The sequence below is a fragment of the Cenococcum geophilum genome, assembly GCF_001692895.1.
Source record: "Cenococcum geophilum 1.58 unplaced genomic scaffold K441scaffold_10, whole genome shotgun sequence".
In the NCBI taxonomy this organism is placed as follows: domain Eukaryota; kingdom Fungi; phylum Ascomycota; class Dothideomycetes; order Gloniales; family Gloniaceae; genus Cenococcum; species Cenococcum geophilum.
This window is the reverse complement of record NW_027137568.1, coordinates 1,835,002-1,854,809: the sequence shown is the minus strand read 5'-3', so window position 1 is coordinate 1,854,809 and position 19,808 is coordinate 1,835,002. Positions and strand designations below refer to the sequence as shown.

At 39.8% G+C, this 19,808-nt stretch overlaps 6 protein-coding genes across 6 annotated transcripts; 2 read left to right on the top strand and 4 right to left on the bottom strand.

Moving 5' to 3' along the window:
• Positions 1 to 1,306: 1,306 nt before the first annotated feature.
• K441DRAFT_655987 (uncharacterized protein) lies at positions 1,307 to 2,583 on the bottom strand. The gene is made up of 4 exons (XM_067647943.1): positions 2,007 to 2,583; positions 1,619 to 1,951; positions 1,518 to 1,555; positions 1,307 to 1,465 (listed from the first exon to the last, which is right to left on the bottom strand). Exons 1-4 carry the CDS (start codon positions 2,191 to 2,193, stop codon positions 1,415 to 1,417), a joined length of 609 nt encoding a protein of 202 aa, XP_067506784.1. The 5' UTR covers positions 2,194 to 2,583; the 3' UTR covers positions 1,307 to 1,414.
• Positions 2,482 to 4,264, top strand: K441DRAFT_17088 (uncharacterized protein). Its single transcript, XM_067640318.1, has 3 exons — positions 2,482 to 3,118; positions 3,187 to 3,782; positions 3,851 to 4,264. The coding sequence occupies exons 1-3, from the start codon at positions 2,769 to 2,771 to the stop codon at positions 4,063 to 4,065; spliced, it is 1,161 nt and encodes a 386-aa protein (XP_067506783.1). The 5' UTR covers positions 2,482 to 2,768; the 3' UTR covers positions 4,066 to 4,264.
• Positions 4,265 to 4,463: 199 nt separating this feature from the next.
• Positions 4,464 to 6,000, bottom strand: K441DRAFT_685535 (uncharacterized protein; the record flags this gene model as incomplete). Its single annotated transcript, XM_067651894.1, has 4 exons — positions 4,464 to 4,984; positions 5,038 to 5,394; positions 5,458 to 5,761; positions 5,848 to 6,000. The coding sequence occupies 4 exons, from the start codon at positions 5,998 to 6,000 to the stop codon at positions 4,464 to 4,466; spliced, it is 1,335 nt and encodes a 444-aa protein (XP_067506782.1).
• Positions 6,001 to 6,800: 800 nt separating this feature from the next.
• Positions 6,801 to 8,070, bottom strand: K441DRAFT_548933 (SGS-domain-containing protein; the record flags this gene model as incomplete). Its single annotated transcript, XM_067642979.1, has 2 exons — positions 6,801 to 7,367; positions 7,423 to 8,070. The coding sequence occupies 2 exons, from the start codon at positions 8,068 to 8,070 to the stop codon at positions 6,801 to 6,803; spliced, it is 1,215 nt and encodes a 404-aa protein (XP_067506781.1).
• A 4,917-nt stretch (positions 8,071 to 12,987) lies between these two features.
• Positions 12,988 to 13,143, top strand: K441DRAFT_548232 (uncharacterized protein; the record flags this gene model as incomplete). The annotated part of the gene is made up of 1 exon (XM_067642952.1): positions 12,988 to 13,143. A coding segment is annotated over one exon (156 nt), but the record flags the coding sequence as incomplete, so codon positions are not given.
• A 2,117-nt stretch (positions 13,144 to 15,260) lies between these two features.
• Positions 15,261 to 16,085, bottom strand: K441DRAFT_685533 (Aldo/keto reductase; the record flags this gene model as incomplete). The annotated part of the gene is made up of 4 exons (XM_067651893.1): positions 15,261 to 15,371; positions 15,419 to 15,638; positions 15,668 to 15,980; positions 16,010 to 16,085. The coding sequence occupies 4 exons, from the start codon at positions 16,083 to 16,085 to the stop codon at positions 15,261 to 15,263; spliced, it is 720 nt and encodes a 239-aa protein (XP_067506779.1).
• Positions 16,086 to 19,808: the final 3,723 nt, after the last annotated feature.

Sequence of the window (19,808 nt, the reverse complement as noted above, 5' to 3'; positions counted from 1 at the left end):
TATTAGCTTTATAGCTTTTCCCTTTTAAGGGCTGGCTTACAACCTCCTTAATAAGAAAAAGAAGTAGCTTATCCTTTATAATAGTATTACTATTATAATACTACTTCCATTTATAGAAGGCCTAAAGCTAGATAACGCGTTAGCTACGGGCCGCAATACTTTTAAAAGGGGGGGGGTATTACTTTAAACTCCTTCTGCTTTAGATTATACGTTATAGATATATTTTTAGGCCTTATAGTATACATAAGGGCAAGGACATACTGCGCGTTAGCGCGTAATTTGGTATTATTAGCGATATTAATCTCTATATGGTTGGTTAGCGCTATCTTATATAGAGGTATAATAGTAAACATGCTACTGCGATTAAGGATTAGGCTGGGAGGACTTTTTAATATATACTTAGGGCCCTAATAGCCCTAATTACCCTATAGTCGGCGTTAATCAGCGGCTTAATTAGTGGGTAGCCCTTAATACGCGTATCTGCTCAGCTTAGCGCTAGTGGCGCTATAGAGATCCTTAAATCTGCCCTAGGTGGTTAGCTAAACACGTAATTTTCTAGCTAACCAATAATTAGCTAGGCCTCTTATACTATAGAATTAACTTTTTAATAAAAAAGGTTAGCGATATCCGCTAATTAATTCTATGGTCTAAGCTTGCTGAAGTAAGGTTTCTTAGTCTGAGCATGCTGAGTCAACGAATGTCGGTGAGGGTTGATAGCGTCACGTGCGGCTTAGCGGCCGTGAACACCACCTAATATATCGCCGATTTAAGAAGCATATAACGCTAAAATAGCCCTACGGATATAAGGCGTTAAAAAAATTAACCGATAGGTATATAGTTTTTATAGTTAGCTTCTAAACTAAAGTAAGTATAATATTCCTATATCTGCACAATCGATTTCTTGGTCTAAGCTTCTAAGGTAAGTCTGGCCACGAGCTCATCCAAATGTAAGAATTATGTAAGCTGCTTGTGATTGGATAAACGTCTGGTAGCGAGGTAACAAAGATTTGCTGCCGTGCGAATGGGTCGACAGGTTGTCCTATTCGCAGGAAAAAGAAGGCAGCATGGTCGCCAAGACCGTCCATGGAAGCCTGAGGTCCATTCTCGACCAAACAATAAAGGTTTGCGTGCGGCGGCTTTCATCGGAAGTTGGGGGTGGAAAAGCTCCTTGGGGTCAGTTGCATATTGAGAGCCCGCAGCCCGCAGCTCAGCCTCAGCCACAAGCGCCCGTTTCTGCACCAATTCCTTGGCCGGTTCTACTTTGGGAAGTCTCACGATAGGTTGGGCCAGTCATATCGAGAAGAAAGCCATCGTCTGAAGATAATCATACTATAATGCCGGTGCTAAATTTCCAACGACTGGCAGCTCATAAATCGTAACTGTAGATAATTTATACCATATCTATGCATAACATTCAAAGGCATCCACCACCAGGTAGCCGGTACACAAGAATCAGCTCGGAGCCCTTCGTTTGTGTTAGTCATTTGTCATACTTCGCATCATCAACATATACTCACATCCATCAATCCGTAATCCATCACGATCAAGGTGGATTCTGCAATTCGTGTATCATCAGCGCTTCAGAATTTTAAAAGTTAAAAGAGCGGAATAGCCTTACCAGTATTCATCTCCTTTCCCCCAAACAGCAATCTCACATTCCCCACATCCATTCCCTTTTCATACGCCACATACTTGACAAAATCCTTCACAGTCATCTGCAATGGGATATCATGTACCGTAAGACTTTTTCCATCCAGCTTCTTCACAAATACATTTTTAAGCTGCCGGCCGTCGTATTTCTCTCGCAGTCTGGAAGGATGGTCGGAGGCGGCATTAGCGTTAGGCCTGATGAGTGCGACTTTATTGTGAGGAATGGTATCCGCTGGGAGGGAGGTCACGATGCGACTTATGATTGTATTTTCCTCGACGCCGCAGTCGCCCAATGTAGAATCTATGACGCATTATGAGTATTCGTTCGACGATAACTCTCATGTGCCCAACCTTACCATCATCCATGAGTCTCCCAAATGCCATCAACCGGACATCTTCAGGACTGCGGCGGATCCTTGTCGCTACCAAGCGCCTGAAGGTCTTGACAGTCGTGTATCGGGACATGCCATTGATGTTCACCACTTCTTGGCCATTGATATCTTCGATTCGCAGGGCTCCGTAAGTGTCGTTATCTCCAGACATGGCTTTGGCTCTTGAGGTTGTACAAATTGCTCTGACAAAAGCTGCAATGTGGGAGGGTGAAATTCAACAGACGAAATCAATAATAAGGCTGGCAGAAAGCTTGAGATGAGGTACTGTGCGACGCAGAGAGGATTAATAGGCTCTCAAGTATTTAGCCATACACGAGCTGCCTGGTTGGTGGCCTCATGCGAAGCTAAGGCCATGCCTGCTCATTCGTCCAGCTCTTGGATAAACACTCAATCATGCAGGTCGTGTCCAACGAAAGGCTCACGCGGAGAAGGCTGAAAGGACAGGAAAGCGTCGTGTCTGCTTTTGTGGACGGAGGCGTCGATGCACCATGCATGCGCCGAGTTTGGCGCGAGGCGTCTAGATCACACAGCCGATAGCCCACCAGATAAATTGGCAGTCGAAGCGTTGCGAATTTTAGGCTTAGGACGTCCTGCGTCGGAGTGTTTCGTTACGCGGAATAACTTAGGGCAGAGGCTGATTTTACAGGTCGCATTCAAAGTCGTCGAGCAAGTAGCGGCCAGAAGAAGACCAAACGTCGAGATTCACAACATCAAAATTCATGAAGGATGGCAGACGATAACGACTTTGAAAACTGGAAACTCTGCTTCAAGGTCAATCTCCCATTCCAAGTCCTCACCCAAGCTGGTTCTTGGCGCTGTCTGGGCTGCAATTCGACCAATACCTCACCCAACCCCTCATACCGCTCGAATTTCTCAATAATTGCAGTGAAATGCCCAGCTGGACACAATGATGCACTAAGATTGGAAGAGGTAGGGGCATGCTCGGAATGCGACCAAGATTTACTATTACGAATATCAACGCGAAAGCAAGAATGTTTCGAGGATGGCTGCCAGAGACTGTTAATTGTGAAAGAGGATGTGGTGAAGAAACGGGTGTCCCAATCGACTTATGACCAGTGAGTATTCTCAATCAATTTTACGCTCTCAAACTCTTTGAGGACAAATTTTGCTGATCTACGATTAGATATTTGGCCTTACTAGAATCTCACAAAATATTTGAATGTCCGGTATGCATGGTGGAAATTCCCTTGTCAGAAGCGCCGAATCGACCGCCAAGTGCAAAATGTACCCATGACCCGAACGTGTGCTCTGAATGTTTAACAGCAATGTTGGTTGCGCAGATCACGGGCGGTCGCTGGGAGTATATCAAATGTCCAACACCTGATTGCGAAGAGGAGCTCGATGGAAAGGACGTCCAGGCTTTCACGCCCCCGGAGATATTTCGCGCATACAATGAATTTGTAATGAATAGGGCCCTCTCTCAAGACCCAAATTTCCGTTGGTGCTGCGGCCGAGTATCTGGAGGCCAAGAGTCTTGCACTTGGGGGCAACTTCACTCTGCTCGAGGTCCGAACGAATGGCGCTGTATTAAATGTCAGCAACTCAACTGCTTCAAATGCAAAGGGCCAGGCCATCCCGAGGAGACTTGTGAAACATATCAAGCGCGACAAAATGATAGCGGAGCCAATGATCGTCGGATCTTGCAATTGACCAAGAGATGTCCAAAGAAAGGATGTGGAAATAGAATTGAAAAGAACGGAGGGTGTATTAATATGAAATGTAAGAGACTCCAAACCGAATAGAATAACGTGAATTGCTGATATACTCATTCTTTTTAACTGATACAGGTCCCTGTGGCATTAATTTTTGCTGGGAATGTAAAGTCATTTACGGAACGGGGAACACTCCATGCGAATGCGGACAGCACTCTCTGCACCCGAACTGCAGAAGGCACTTAAGCTCATGCTCGTATAAGAATAGTAAGACAAGGATAGATAAGCCAACGGCTTCAAATCCATTGTATTGTGAAGGATGGGACCGTGATCCTGAATATCGCGGGTAAATTATTACATCCTGCGGGTGAGAACGAAAAATCAACCGTACAATACTATGGAAGAGATCAAGAATACCAAGTTGCTTAGAGGTGGATCGTATGACATGATATTTAAAGAGTGAAATTTCTGGGGATGACTAGCTTCTCGCTCCAAAAACGAACGATATTTGAGTTTCTAATGTCTCACATACCAGAACCTTTCAACATAATTGAGCCCTCATTAGCATTACCTTTGCCACTTCAACCGAAATCCAGCTCAAAAAATGATCCCCATATCAGTGAAAGAATTGGTAGAGCTCACTTCTGCAACTTGAATGTTATGTCCCACCAATTGGTGAACTTAACAAAAATTGAAATCCGATCCCAATACAACATCACAACGAAACTGTGCAAATATTTGGCTGCCATTATAGCTGCGCGCGAGGTCGTTCGGGAACATTATCCCAGGCCTGAGGAAACCCTGCTGACCGCACCCATTCCGGCTTGCCTGCTTCAACAGAGTCGATCGCCATATTTCCCAGCTGCAGCCACATACCCTTCTTAATCCTGAAACTTTCTTTATGCTCATATGGCTCGGATATGACCTGTCCATGGGCTAATGCTCTCACAAGCTTTACAGCATGGCCGTCATCATCGTAGTTTATAACTCTTTCGAAAATGCCAGCCCATTGATTAGACTCTTCCTTAGCCAACCTCTTCGGTTGATAATTCTCGATTTCATCGAGGAGCACATCCGGAGATCTACGAGAGGCGTACATGGTCAGGTCGTTTCGGCCTTTCCATTCAAGAAGTCGAATCTTGTTTTCCGTGCTCAGCCAAGGCTGCTTGAGAAAGGTCGAGAAGAAGATCGAAGAGTTTACACAGTGTATGTAATAGAAATCAAATTTGACATGCTTCGGCGGGTGTTGCGCACCTCCAGTATAGTATACTAACCATGTTAATTCATGCTCACACCGGATGATAATTTAGAATGTGCACTACCGACCGCATTTGTCATCTCCGCCGTCTTTTCCTCTAGCTCAGATTCCTTGACAGTGAACTGGCTCGCATACTTGATCATCTCCTCCGGAGCTCGCTTGATAATACCATCCCGAATTTTGTTTCCATCATCCCAATAAGCAGCGTTGCTAACCTTCTCGTCAGAGTGAATTTCATCAAGTAGCTGCACCAAAGATTTCGATCCGTTTTGGTTATTCTCTTTCGCTGCCTTTTCCGCCCCAATGAGCAGAGGGGCCATCCAATTGGAGTGTACAGCAGCTTGAGCCAAAGCCTCAGCGATGATGGCCGGTTGCTGGAACTCAATTCCAAAGCCAAGGTGAATTATAGGATGTAGAAAACCTAGCTAGTATTTAGCGCTAAGGAATCATTCGATTAATTTTGCATTGGTGATGTATAACTAACCACCATACATTCTCACCAGCATATCGTCCGCTATCTCATCACCCCTGAACAGGTACTCATTTAATACATTCTCCCAACCCTTCTTATCCATCTCTTCCTGAAAGAAGACCAAGAAGTCATGGTAATATTTCTCGTCTCCTAAGTAAGTCTTATATTTTTCTGGATCGTGCATATCATTGACGACAGTTTTCTCAAGGGAGACAGCGGGCCGTTGGTACAATTTGTTCAGGTCATATTGTCTTTGGATTATTGATGGAGATGCACCAAGGGCATATATGCTAAGGAGGTGATGAGCTATATGATTCTGCGCAATTCAAACGTCAGCCATGAACGCACAATTGATATTCTGTAGGCCAGTTCCCTGATGACAGGTTATGTCAGTTCACATACATGAAATCCTGATTCGTTGAAAAATATATGATGCTGGTCATGATTTTCCTGCAGAAGCTCCGACGCGGTATCCGCAGACTCGGAAGTAGTTCCCGGTACGAAGAACTCCGGGTGCTGTGATACTGATAGTTTGACCTTCGACGAAGTAGCCATAGTTCTCACGTAGAAACTTTGCGGCAGGGGTCTGAATTGCAGGATGCGATACGTCCTGAGAGATCTAATTGAAGTTGAGTTCAGTGCGTCAACTACCCCCTTTAAATACCCAGACCTCATGAACTTTTACAGAGCCCAATGGGGTGGTTCCAAAGTCTCGTCAGGGCATTAACATCCAAGGGATGTGAAGAGAAAGACTTGACGCAAGTAAGAACGCGGGGTGGAACCTTCATCGTTGATGCAAATGGCGTTGAAGGGATAGCTTTGTGATAACTCGGCTTTCGGGGAATTCGAGGCTCCTTCGGTGCACAAGACCAACAAATCTTAGTAATGAAGAAGCTGGAACTGCGCATCTGCATCTGCACTTTTATACGAACCAGTCAATGTAACTGCACCGTCGATCCAAAGTTCCTGAGACAGATCAGAAAGCGATGTGTGACAGGGATGCGGTCTTGGCATGTCGCTGACAAAGTATGCACGGCTAGTTCGCCCTGGATTTGTAACAAATCAAGACATGAAGCAATGTGAAGAGCAATGTTGTGAGCTGATTTGTATTCTTCTAGGGCCAGAATTATGGCCCTGCGAGCCTCCCGACAGAGCAGAACTGCCATCCCACTAATGGGCGCTCTCACACGATAATAAACGCCAGGATATATCATGAATCGTGGGTAAACGTAGCCTTAGACAGCACCGTCAAGTCACAGTAAGCACTCGCCCATACATCGCATTGAATAACCCAGGACACCGACGCAATGCATCACGCGAACTCTCGATCCATGAATGTTTCGCCACGGAAACGTTTAGTAGGGTTTAGCCTCCATTCCCTCTGGCGGCTCAGGCACGATTTTCTTGCTTCCTACATTAGACCAGTCTGTACTCAAAACTGTACCACCGCTTTCTGAGAAGCTCTTCATCATCGCACGCCTCTGGTCCGGATCAGCACCCTGGTAGAGCTGTCTAAAGAAGCGGGTAGTTTCGTCTCCACCATCTCCCGCATCGAGGTCGTCATCCTCGCCATCACCATCTTTCTTGGGCTTCTTAGCGGTAAGTTCGTTGGCTACTTTGTCCCAGTCTTTAGGTCCACTCTTGGAGGAAGTGGGATAGGAGGGAGTATCTTGCACCTTTGAGTTCAGAATGAAATTCGGAACTTCGGGCTTCTCTTCAGAGCCAGAGCCAGAGCCAGCACCTGCATCTTTAGTGCCTTCCAGGGAATGCCATTTCACGTCTGGTGTTGCCTTCTTCAATGTGACCTCGATTTTTGAAGCAGTTATGGTTGACGTGGATTTCTCAGGAACTACAGGCGCAAAGAAAGGATCAAGAGAGTAGTCGTAGGTGGAAGTCTCTTCTACAGGGAAGGATATAGATAGCTAGGATTGATTGGTTCCATTAAACTTTAGAGCAATTCATAGGGTGATGACTTACTGAATGCTTGTCAATCTCAATAATTGCCTTATCCTTAGGCACTCCCTTTGCCAACAGTGTGAAATAAACATTCTCCGAATTTTGATACCAGTCATGCTTGATCTTGTTCGCTGGTGTTGGTACTGCAGGTTTCGGCGCTGAAGTTGATGTACTTGAAGTGCTCGAGGATCCCTGGTTCATATTCGCAGTATTTTTGAGGGCCCCAGCGCTTGGTACTTCCACATCAGGAATCTCTTTCACGCTCACCTTCCGCCGCTCGTCGTCTTCACCAAGAACCGCCATTTTGTCCGCAACTTTCTTGTTCCATATCGTGAGGGTCTTTTCTTTATCGTCGAGCTTCTTCACAACACTGAAAACATATTCTGCATCAGCGTATCTCTCCAGGAAGAACAGAGCGATTGCTCTTCTCAGTTGTGAGTCCTTAATAAGCTCTCGTTTGGCGCGCTTGAAGGCAAGAACAACAGCAATCTCGGCGTCGGAAAGAGCAGCTTTGTAATCTGGTGGAGACGATCGCTGGTGAGCAGTCGAGCGCTTGGTATAATAATCTACGGCGTTAGGGTTGGAAGCTATGGCAGATGTGTACAGTCTGATAGCTTCTTCAAAGTTGCTGGCTTTCAAGGCAGCAGCTCCGTGAGCGGCTTGATCCATAGTTTGTCCGGTCAAGAATGCTGTGTCGGGATCTGAAGATGTAGAGGCCGTTTTAGTATGTCGACCCGCACAAAGGGTCGTGCCCGTAGTTCGTTGGGTGGTGAAGTAGTGAAGTAGAGAAGCAGATGGAAACTCGGTGCTCAAAGCCAAGCACTTGTAAGTCTGGGGAAGCGCTTACCGATTTCGGCTCTAGTACAGCAAACCTTAAGCCTTCCACCGCATTATCCATGACAAGTTCCCAGTGCACGGCAGGGTAGCAAGTAGCTACTCCCCTTTTCCCTACTTGCGTGAAAGAGTTATGATCTGGAATTAGATCAGCAATGTATCCTCTCTAAATTACACCCGCGTTAATATTCTAGGCTGTATTCTATGCAGCAGCGTTCAAGTATCGTAATATTCCCTTATGAATACTCGATTTTTCTTCTTATTTGTCTAAAACCCCGAGGTCTGTTCATATCAAGCCCTGCTCATGGTCATCTAGATATATTATATAGAAACAGATTGCTGAGTCGCTTATCAAGCTCTATAGCCGTTCGAACCAAAACCTAACCTAGCCCACCAAGGGTATTCACTGCCATTACCTAACGATCTTTCGTCGACCGATTTCCTTACTAAATCTCTACTATCGATACAAGCTATTATAGTGAGATTATGATTTTCACACTTTTGGGCATCAAAGTAAGGCTACGGCTTTCGTTTATGTCGGGAATGAGGCAAGTTGCCGTCGCATGAAGCATATTGCCGTCACGTGTCGACGTGGCCCTAGCGTGGTGAGGAACCTTAAGTTCCTCACCCCTTTCCTCATTCCTATCAACAAGAATCAACCAACATCACTGTAACCCTACTCAAGTAGTCGTTATTAGTGAGTCACCCTGTGTTTCCAACACTAATTAGTGGTTGAATACACAGTCAACCACAGAGCAGCTAGGTTTTCGAACAGAAGAGACAGTCTCGTGCAGGGGTGCCATATGCGCTCATATGGAATGGATCCCGGCGATACTATACTACCTTAGACTTACGGAAAACTAGTAACAGAAGTATCACTAAGTACTAGGAGATACCAAGTTGCGTCCATTACGCAGAACAACCACGTTTACGAAGATTTGGTTAAGTACTTTAGGTTAGAAGTGTTACTAAACCTACGGTCCTAAAATTAACGTTTAAAACGCGTTAAATAACTACGCATACAAAGATTTGGTTAAGTACTTTAGGTTAGAAGTATTACTAAACCTATAGTCCTAAAGTTAACGTCCAAAACGCGTTAACAACATCTTAATTGCCTACCTTTTAATAGCAAACCTACGAGATTCTATAAAGCCAAAAACCCTACCTACCTTCGACATACAACACCCCGTTAATTTTATACCTACTATAGCGTTAACCTACCTAAAGAAGTACGAGAAAAGTATTAACCCGGAGACGTAGGATATAGATATTAACCCTGTAAACGCCGAGGAATAGGACCTAAACGGATTCTTAGTATACCGTATAGTACACTATATAGACAGCGAATACAACGATACTAAGCTATAGTGTTATATAAAGGAGGACTTTATTAGATAGATAAAGGAAATATAGGCTCTTACGAAAAAGGACATTATATAAAACTTCTGTAACTTCCTTTAAAAGAATAAAGTATTTGTCCCTATAAATAGGGGTACTATTAGAGATAATATTTAGGAGTAAGTCATTAACGTAAAAAAAGAGCATAAATGGACTCTATAAGAGGTTAAGCACTAACTACGCACTAAGAGGAAGCTTAACTTATAATAAAATCTAAATAATATACCAATAGAGACGCGCTCTAATTCCATTACTCTAGGTATAAGTTCTTACATTCCGTATCTATCGCTTCTACCTCTATCTCTAGCTCCCTAGGATCTACTAATTTAACTAGTAATATTAACTATTACCCCTTAAGAATAAGCGCAAGATCCCCTTGCTTTATAATTTAATAACCTTTAAACTCTACTATAGGAAGATTAGGTACTATGCCATATTCCACTAAGCCCTATATCTCTACTACAGCCTATAAAGCAATCCCTACCTTAATCTCTAATGCAATTTTAACGTAGTTTAATACTACTTAGAGGTACCTTAAAAATGCTTATAAAGCTTACGAAGCTCTATACAAACTAGGAGAAGAAGTTTAGCGGGGAACTATATAATATCCTTAATTTAAAGCTATATATCTTCTACAACTATTACTAAAAGGTTAAACTAGAACCTAACTAATATTATAACGCCTATTCCGTTATACTTAAGGGCCGCGCTAGTACCTTCTATTATAATTATTTAGTAGAAAAAGGATATAATTTTAACCAAATAATATATAAGATAAGATACCACTTTAAAATAAAAGAGAATAAGTAGCAATATATATTGGAGTAGAGAGAGACTACCTTTCTAAGAATCATTACTACGAACCCAGGTGTCTCTTAGCTTAATTATCTTTAAAAGCTCTTTAATTAACTTTAGATAATTTAGCGTGGTTTATCTAAATTATATTAAGAGGACCTTAGCCTACGCGATTAAGTCATTAGCGTATACTAAGGTATTAAAGAATACAATCTTACTCTTTTTAACCCTATAAGTACTTATAAAGGAGTATATACTTAATTAAGATCCTCTATTAGCACCACTTTACGCTCTTAAGAAGTATAGCAATTTAACGCCTAACTCTAACCTACCTTAATCAACCCGGCTAACTAATATAATTATAACTGGACTGATTAAATATATAGTGGACGTAGTAGGGGATACGGTAAAGGGTATAATTAACGTCAACTATAAGGTAATCATAAAGGTCCTTATGGAGGTTTACTTCAGAGTAATTATTAGAAGAAGTGCTACGTTTATAAGAAGCTAAATTGCTAGTTAACTAGACACCCTCTTAATAAACAAAAGGAGGTATATAATAGGTTTCGCCAAAGCGCACAAAACGTCAGAAACTAAGAGGTTACTATAGCCTACTTCTAAAACTTCCTAGTTCAATATAAAGGCGAAGAAAATCTTAAGGGTAAGGTTAATAAGGCTAAACAGCTCCTTATAGATATAGAAATTAAAAACTACTCTTCTAACCAATACTTTACTAAGTATAGTAAGGTAAATGGCATATAAACCGTTACTATCCTTAATAACTAATCTACGCTCCATTCTATTATAAAGTTAAATATCTTTAATAAGCTAAAGGAAAGTTCCGCGTTCTCCTTTAATAATAGATACTCGGTAAACGTCTTCTATAGTATTATACTAGATACTAGAGCCGCAGGAGTATCTATAGTAGGAGAGCCTTAAGTTTAAGCTCTTTAGTAGCTTAATAGCTTTATTTAAATTAACTAATTAACAGCAGGCCAATATACAATTCGCTTTAGTAAGGGTACTGTGATCTTTTTTAGCATAATTAAAGTCTAAACCCCGTTAGGATATATTACTTTCCATATTATTCCCGCGAATACCCCGTTCCTATTCTATATCCAAGATATAGATAAATTAGGTATTAAGCTTAATAACCTTAAGAATATGCTTATCTAGGGAGATAGTTAGGTACCCGTTATACGCAAGTGGGGTCACCCTTAGTTGCTCCTTTAACAGCCAAAAAGAAGCGTTGCTTAGAGCTACCTAACTAAGTTAAAGTTACGTTAACTATACCGTCGTTTTGGCCACCTATCTATTTACTAATTACTTAGGGTCCTTTAGCGAGCAGGTTATAAAGTTAAGGTTAAGGTAATTAAATATCTTATAAAGTACTACTACCACTACCAAATGAACTAGAAGTCCCCTAGCCGATTTAAGTTTACTCTTAAAGACGACTATAACTTTAACTTCTGCATTATTATAGATATTATATATCTTAGCGGTAAGCTAGTACTCCAAGTTATTAACTTCTTAACCTCCTTCTAAGCCGCACGCTTTTTAAAAGATATATTAGCTAGGAACGCATAAGATACTCTTTAATTATACTAGATTAATGTCTACCTAGGACCCCCTAATTAAATCGTTTATAATATAGGAAAGAACTTCTTATCTACGGAGTTTTAATAATAGGTAAAGGCAATAACAATTAAGGTTAAGGAAGTCCCCGTTAAGGCATATAATAGTATTAAAAAAGTAGAATAATATTATACGCTATTACGCCGCGCATATAAGATCATTTCTTTAGAACTAGAGGGTGCTAGCAAAGAGCTTATCCTATAGATGGCTGTTAAGGCTATTAATAATACCACTAGCCTAAATAGGCTTATACCTACGTTACTAGTCTTTAGCGCCTACCCTTAAATAACTAATAATTCTCTACTATCTTCCTCTATTGCGTAATAAGCTAAGGCTATTTATAAGGCAATAAAGGAGGTGCAATATCTCTACGCCACGCGCTAGGTTAACGACGCACTAGGAATAAGAAATAGCCTAAATACCTTAACTACGCTTAATCTGCTACTTTAATTAGAGGTACGCGTATGGCGTAAAAAGGGAGGATAGTTAGGCCTACATAAACTTATTATAATTAATAGTTAAACTTATACTCTTTAGATGCCCTATAGACCCACTTAATTCCGCTTAACTGTTATTAAGCCCTACTATAGGGATAATAGCTCTAAGCCTTTATAGGATGCCCTAGAGGATACCCTAAAGAAGAACTATAATTAACGTGCTCTAGAAGGCGAAGGCGATTCTAATATAATTATAGTAGATATACCGTAACTATGACGCGGTAGAGGTCGCCTAAAGGGATTACAAAATCGCTAATATCTTGTTAATTTTGAAGAGCAATTTGTTACCGCTATTAAGAATAGAGATAAACTATTAATGGCCTTTATAACAGCTAAAGAGAAGGCTAACTTTAAACTCATAAAATAGCTCTAAAAAGAAGGCCGCATTATAACTTTAGGAGCTCCTTTTTAAGTATCTAATAAGTAGGAGATTAACAGTCTTATTATAAGAGGAGTCTTTAAATTTAAGAAATATAACCCTACTAAGTTCAATAGAGTCTGCATATTTAAGTTAAGAATAGTTAATAAGATTAAAGGCAAAGCTACTAATACCCTATTTAAGAAGTTAAGGCTAGTTATTTAAGGTTATAACAATAACGGCAAAGAAGTAATCCTTATATAATCCCCTACGATTTAACAAGCTAGTTAATAAGTTATTATTACGCTAGCTTCCTCCTTAATAAAGAATAGGATGGCGGTTTACCTATAAGATATTACTTAGGCCTATACCCAATTAGAGACGCGCCTTTAGCGCTTAATACTAGCATACCTTCTAGAATAAATTCGCCACTAATATCCCGAGGATATAATTATGGTCGTACTTAAGCTATTATATAGAATCGCAGAGGTAGAAACTTATTAGTAGGCTACCTATAGTAAGCACCACAAGGAGAAGCTTTTAATAACTACTTCTATATTTAATCCCTACTTCCTTATTATAACTATAGGAACTCTATTCGGAATTATTGGCATATAAATAGACAATATAATTATCTTAGGAGACGACTAATTCTTAGCTCTTAAAGAAGATAAGCTAGTAAAGGTAAACCTTATAGCAAAGCCAAAGGAAAGACTTAACTTAGTAATACCATTACTCTTTAATAGATATATCCTCTCCCTAAATAAGGGCTCTATTACTCTACGCCAAAAGGGTTAAGGTAAGAAGATTAACGTTATTAATATTAATTTTTTAAAGTAAGGATATATAGAGCAACGCGCTTGCGAAGCTTATATAGCTTCTATCTATTAACCTAAGGCTTCCTTTAATCTCTCTATTGCCGCTTAATACTAGGAACTAACTAAGGATAACGTTCTTGCCCTAAATAAGTATTTTTCCTAGCAAATAAACTATCTTAATAGGGGACTACTCTACGTGCCTATTAACCTTCCTACCGCTAAGCTCTTTATATTTATTAATAGATCGTTTATAAATAATAAAGATTTTAGCTCCTAGCTAGAATATAAGATTATTATCGCGAATAAATCTACCGGAGAGAATAACTTTACGATCTACAGCAACCTTATCTATTAGAGCTTAACTAAAAGTAAATACGTTACTTAAAGCGTTCTAGCATTAGAGATATATAGAATAGTTGGCGGAGTTAATATAGCAATTGCAATTGGAACTACCCTTAAGATAATTATAGACCGGCTTAAACTTCCTGCTATCCCTATAATTATATACACCGACTTATATTCCCTCTACAAGTATTTAGTTAAGCTTAGTACTATAAAGGAGAAGCGTCTTATAATTAATATTATAGCACTTTAGTAGTCCTATAAGCGTTAAGAACTCTTTAAAATCTAATAAATTAATAGCCAAGATAACCTAGTAGATGTAATAATAAAGGCAAACCTAAATAAGGCACTAGAGACGTTTGTTAATATAAATACTCTATATATATAAGTTAAAGGTTAGGTTAAGAGGGAAATTTAGAGAAGTTAAGATTTTATAAAACTTTAACCGCCGGTTAAAGTTATTTAATTAGTTAGATCTTTGCCAAGAGCGCCGCGCCTAATTAATTTAGGTGGCGGTATAGACTTCTGCTAACTAATTAGGATTTTCTATACCCGGCATAGAAAATCGCTATTAGCTCACTTACTACTAGCGTCTTAGCGGCCTACCCGTCTTTACATTATCTACTAAATTTTACTAACTGCCGCATTATTATATATCGTCTAGTTTTATTATATATTGTTTAGTTTTATTATATATTATCTAGTATTATTATATACTGTCTGTTTGTATATATATATATAGCAACTATAAAAAGAAGAGTTGCCAGTGTTAGGAATAAGGTAAGTTGCCGTCATATAAAGCATATTACCGTCACGTATCAATGTGGCCCTAGCGTAGTAAGGAACCTTAAGTTCCTTACCCCTTTCCTCATTCCTATTAACAAGAATTAACCAACATCACTATAACCCTACTCAAGTAGTCGTTATTAGTAAGTCACCCTGTGTTTCTAATAGTTTAAAAACTAGGAATCTAGTTTTAGTGAATTTCTAATGTGCCACAGAAACATGCTCCGCAATTAGGACGAACGAAATGTGGATCTAATATGTCCGCAAAAGCTTGGGGGTAAGAAGTCTATATATCTAATGATGGTGTTTTAAGCAGACTGAGAATGGAAACAAACTACCCGTTTATTAAAAACAACCTGAATTTGCCATTACACGAACTACAGAAAAACTACCCTTTTACTGGCTTCCCCCCTTGATGCCATGGAAATTGTTCAATGGTGCGTCATGCTCAATCGTCATCCACATAGCGTTGATCCTCCTACATGCATCATTACTTAGCGGTCCCGCCTTGAGGTCTGGTCCGTTTGCTTCGAACTGTTTGCCCCTAGTATAACTGCATCACCATACTCGTTTTTAAGTGGTGAGTTATACGCTGCCCACCGATAGGCCAAGGCCGCTTTACTACAACCTTCATCCTTTGCAATCTCATTCCACTCTTCTAGGGCCTCAAAATGTGACTGCTTCGCGTACATCCTGCTGTACAGTCCTCCGATGACTTCTTTGTTAAAATATCCCTCGCCTCCAATAGCCTGCTCCTTGGTCATTGTCAGGAAACTACCAGCGAGAACTGAATATCCACGAACGATATGCCGAGCCGACGCAGCGTGGGGAAAAGAATAATTTCTGGTTTTCGAGCCACGGCTGAGTAGTTCCCTTGATACACGTCAGATAAGATGTAACCGTGGGCTTTGCAGTGCTCGCAAACCGCTTCGACTTCATCGGGGAGGTAATTTGAGAGACCGAAACGAGCGAAATGGCCGGTTTTGTACATTTCGTTTATGCCGCCGTGAGTCTCTGCCAGAGGGGTGTTCGAACCAGGTCTATAAATGTATAATGTATCGGCATTGTCCATTTTAAGCTTTTGCATGGCACCCTTAACGTCATTGATGATATTTCCTTCGTAGCCAAGACTACCTCCCATCCACCGGGTACCTTCGTGCTAATGACAGAATCTTTCCCGGAACCAGCAGCACCAAGCATCCCCTCGTTGTCGCCATACATCTTTGCTGTATCTATTTCCTTAATGCCTTCTTTCTCACAAAGCTGAAGAACATTCCAGATGAGGAAAAGCGTGCAACGTTGTATTGAACATACCCGCCCAGTGATGGCAATAACTATATCATCTATGCAATTGCGATTATTATATAATCACCAGAGCTGATTATGATTTGATTATGTAGTTATATTAATTACCTATTTTGGTAGTCAGGAATAGATTTTTAGTGTAGTAGAAAGCTCCGCGAGACTCACCTAGATCTTCCTACCTAACCATAAGCTCGTAATTCAGTGTGTCCAAGAGTCAGCGTCGCTGCCAGCGTCGCTGCCAAGAGGCTGATAACGTAAGCAGTCAGCGAGCCTATAGAGTTGTGACAGTCAGTCAGCTATAAAACTGCAGCTAGCTGACAGCTCGCTGCCTTGGTGGTAAGATTTGGTAGTAAGTTAAAGCTTTTAGTAGAAGTTAAGGATATTTAAATCTTTGACTAAGATTATACGCCAAGCAATAAGAAACCTATAAGAATCTCTTACTTAGCCATAGTAAATAAAGCATTTTCCCTAATATCTCCATTACGCGCCGTATACCCGTTCTCCTATGCTACCTATGCAAAATGTAACGTATATTACATTTTACGCGTCAGCCAGGCAGTAGAGCTTCTTCCTCTACTTCTTTATTAAATCCACGATCTACGCGTTACTTAACTCCTTTAGCACCGCGTAGGGTTCGTAGATTAACTGCTTCCTCCCCTTTTCTAATTAACGATGATACCAAATTGGGCGATTAAGATAATTTCGTATTGTAAGAGCCTCCTCTAGCTAATTAGAACTACGGCTGTATCTTTCCTATTAATTGGGACAATCTCTACCTAATAATATACGGTAAGCTTACTAGTAAATACGGATACCGAGTTACTAATAAGCGGTTACTATTAAGTAAAGCTCTTATATTACCAATATGGAAGTATAAGGCAGACCTTTTTTAGGATGGTCCTTTAGGCAAAAAAAGGCTCTGGCTGTATAAGCTTTGCTATCTAGCTTAAAGACTAGGTGCTTTACTTATAATTAACGGCAACGATTATATTAACGGCCATTTAAAATTAAAGTATGACCTTATTATTAACTCTAAAAGTTATAGTAGTAGAATACGACTACTAGCCGCAGAAGCTTTTACTTCCGCTAGTAGTTATAAACGCTAGCCGTTTTAGGCAGCTAGCTATATTTAAGCCTATATTAATTAGATAATTCTATAAGATATTACCTTTTGTTAAGCTATAAGTCCTTCTACGCGTGCTCTGCTGATATTTAACCATCTTTAGATCCAAGACTGTTTTATAAAGGCGCTTATATTACTAAGCGATTAGATTAAAACCGTATTTAAATAGCGGCGCGTTAATATTAAAGACCTCCTCTGTTAGCGACTCAGTCAATCGAGACATAAGCACGGCAAAAGGGTCGCGCAAGCCTATACGATTGGATTGTCTATAAACGAGAATCTAAAGCTAGGGAAAGGAAAGGAGAAGAAGAGCAGCGCCGTTCGGTGTTTTATAAGATCTTCGCGTCACGTAATCGCAATATGCGGCAATCTGTGGCAATCTGTAGCAACTTACCGGTGTGAAGTTCTGCCAAGTTCTGCTAAGTTCTGCCAGTTCTGCTAGTTCTACTAGTGCCGTAAAATTACCCCCCCCTCTAAAAAAGCCTGCCCTTAGGCTTTGTCGCTAAAAGCCTTAGCAAGAGAATCTAACCAATTAGATAACTTTAACCGCCAGTTAAAGTTCCTAGATATTTTAACACCTTATATAACTAAGAAATTTCTAGGGTATTTTTATTTTTATATTCTTCTAGTAGCTTATTATCTTTATTATACTAGCATTTTATCTACTTATCTAGGTACTTTAGCGGTCCGGGTTTATTAGGGTAATAGCTATAAAACTCTTAGAGCTTATAGGGACTACCTATAAAGTTCTATATAGGGTACTAAGTAGGGTCTAGGTTATATCCTTTCTAACTAATATAATACTTTAATATTCCCTTTATAAGTTTATAGGCTAGTATTTCTTTAATTTCCTATTTATTATCGCCATTAACTTAAATTAGGAGGGGAGGTTTATTCTTTTATCTAGGTAATAGGTTATTTATAGCTTTCTATAGCTTATCTAGTAAGAAAATAGAATAAACTTTAATTAAGTCTAGGAGCTTAACCTTATACAAGTTACCTACTTTATTGAAAATCTTATACAGTCCTATTATCTTATAGTCTAGCTTATAGCTAGGCCGTTCTATCTTCTAGTTCTTTATTATAACCCAAACTATATTACCTATAGTAAAGTTAGGCTCGCGCCTATACTTATTTACTTACTATTTTATTAATTTTTAGGCCTTTTTTAGGTTCGTATAGGCTACTTTTTAGGCTTCTTTTAAGCGCTTAGCGTACTACTAGGCTTCCTTATAAAATAGTTTTTCGCGTATAGTCTAGGGCCCTTCTAGTCTTTCCTAGTTAAAGCTTATATAGGGTAGGTAACCCATTTCTAGTTAAATAGGGGCAAATCCGGTAGAGTTATAGGGTAGGGTTATTTAGGCGTAGTTTAGTAAGAGTAATAGTTTAGCCTAGTTATCCTAGAAATAGTTAATAAAAGGCTAAAGTCTTTAGTCCAAGTATTAATTTATAATCTCTATTTAACTGTCTATTTAGGGGTAATATACTATAAAAAGCTTTAGCTTAATGCTTAAGATCTAAGTAAACTTATTCTAAAAGGCTAATATAAACTACGGCCTATAATTAAATATAATAGTATCTAGTAGTCCGTAAATTTGGTAGACATAGTAGATATATAGTTAGGCTGCCTTTTTAGCATTAATATTTTTATAATAGGGAATTAAAAACGGGCGCTTACTAAAGCAATTAATTAGGATTATAACCATATTATATCTATTATGGTCTAGAGGTAGCTTATAAAAGTCTATAGAGACATATTACTAGGGGCGGTTAGGTATTAAAAGGGGTTTTAATAGTCCTAGGGTCTTATCTCGTGGAATTATAGACCTATAGTAGTTATTATAGTTCTATATATAGCGGTTAATATCTATAATTATTCCGGGCTAGTAATAGCGGTTGCCAATAATCCTATAGGTCTTATTTTTTCTAGGGTAGGCTATAGAGACCTAGGCATATGCTTCGGCAATAAGCTAAGTCCGTAAGTTTTATTTCTTTACTACCACTAGCTGTTCGCGGTGCTTAAGTAGTCCACTTTTAAGGGACTATAGGCTAGAAAAGTTCTTTACCTTTTTACGGTACTCCTGTAAAGAAGGGGCCGTACAGTTTACCTACAGCAGTTTATTAATAAGGTTTAGTTTTATAGAGTTAATAGGGCATATCTCGGCATCTAAAGAGTCTGTATTTAGTTCTGCCTATATTTAGGAGTTAAGGTGCTCTAGTTATAGTAGCGCTTAGGTCTATAATAAGATCTTTACAGCTATCTGGTTATTTATATCCTGTTTATACCTTATAAGAGCGTCTATATAGTTGGTGGCGCCTAGCCTATATATAATTAAAAAGTTAAATTAAGATAGGGTATCCGCCTAGCGCGCCTATTAGGCTATAAGGGCCTTTATTATTATAAAATATTCTAAGGCCTTATAATTAGAAACTACCTAAATAGACTTAAGGGTGCCTTTTAGTTAGGCTTACTAGTGCTAAAAGCTAGAAATAATAGCCAGCATTTCTTTATCGTA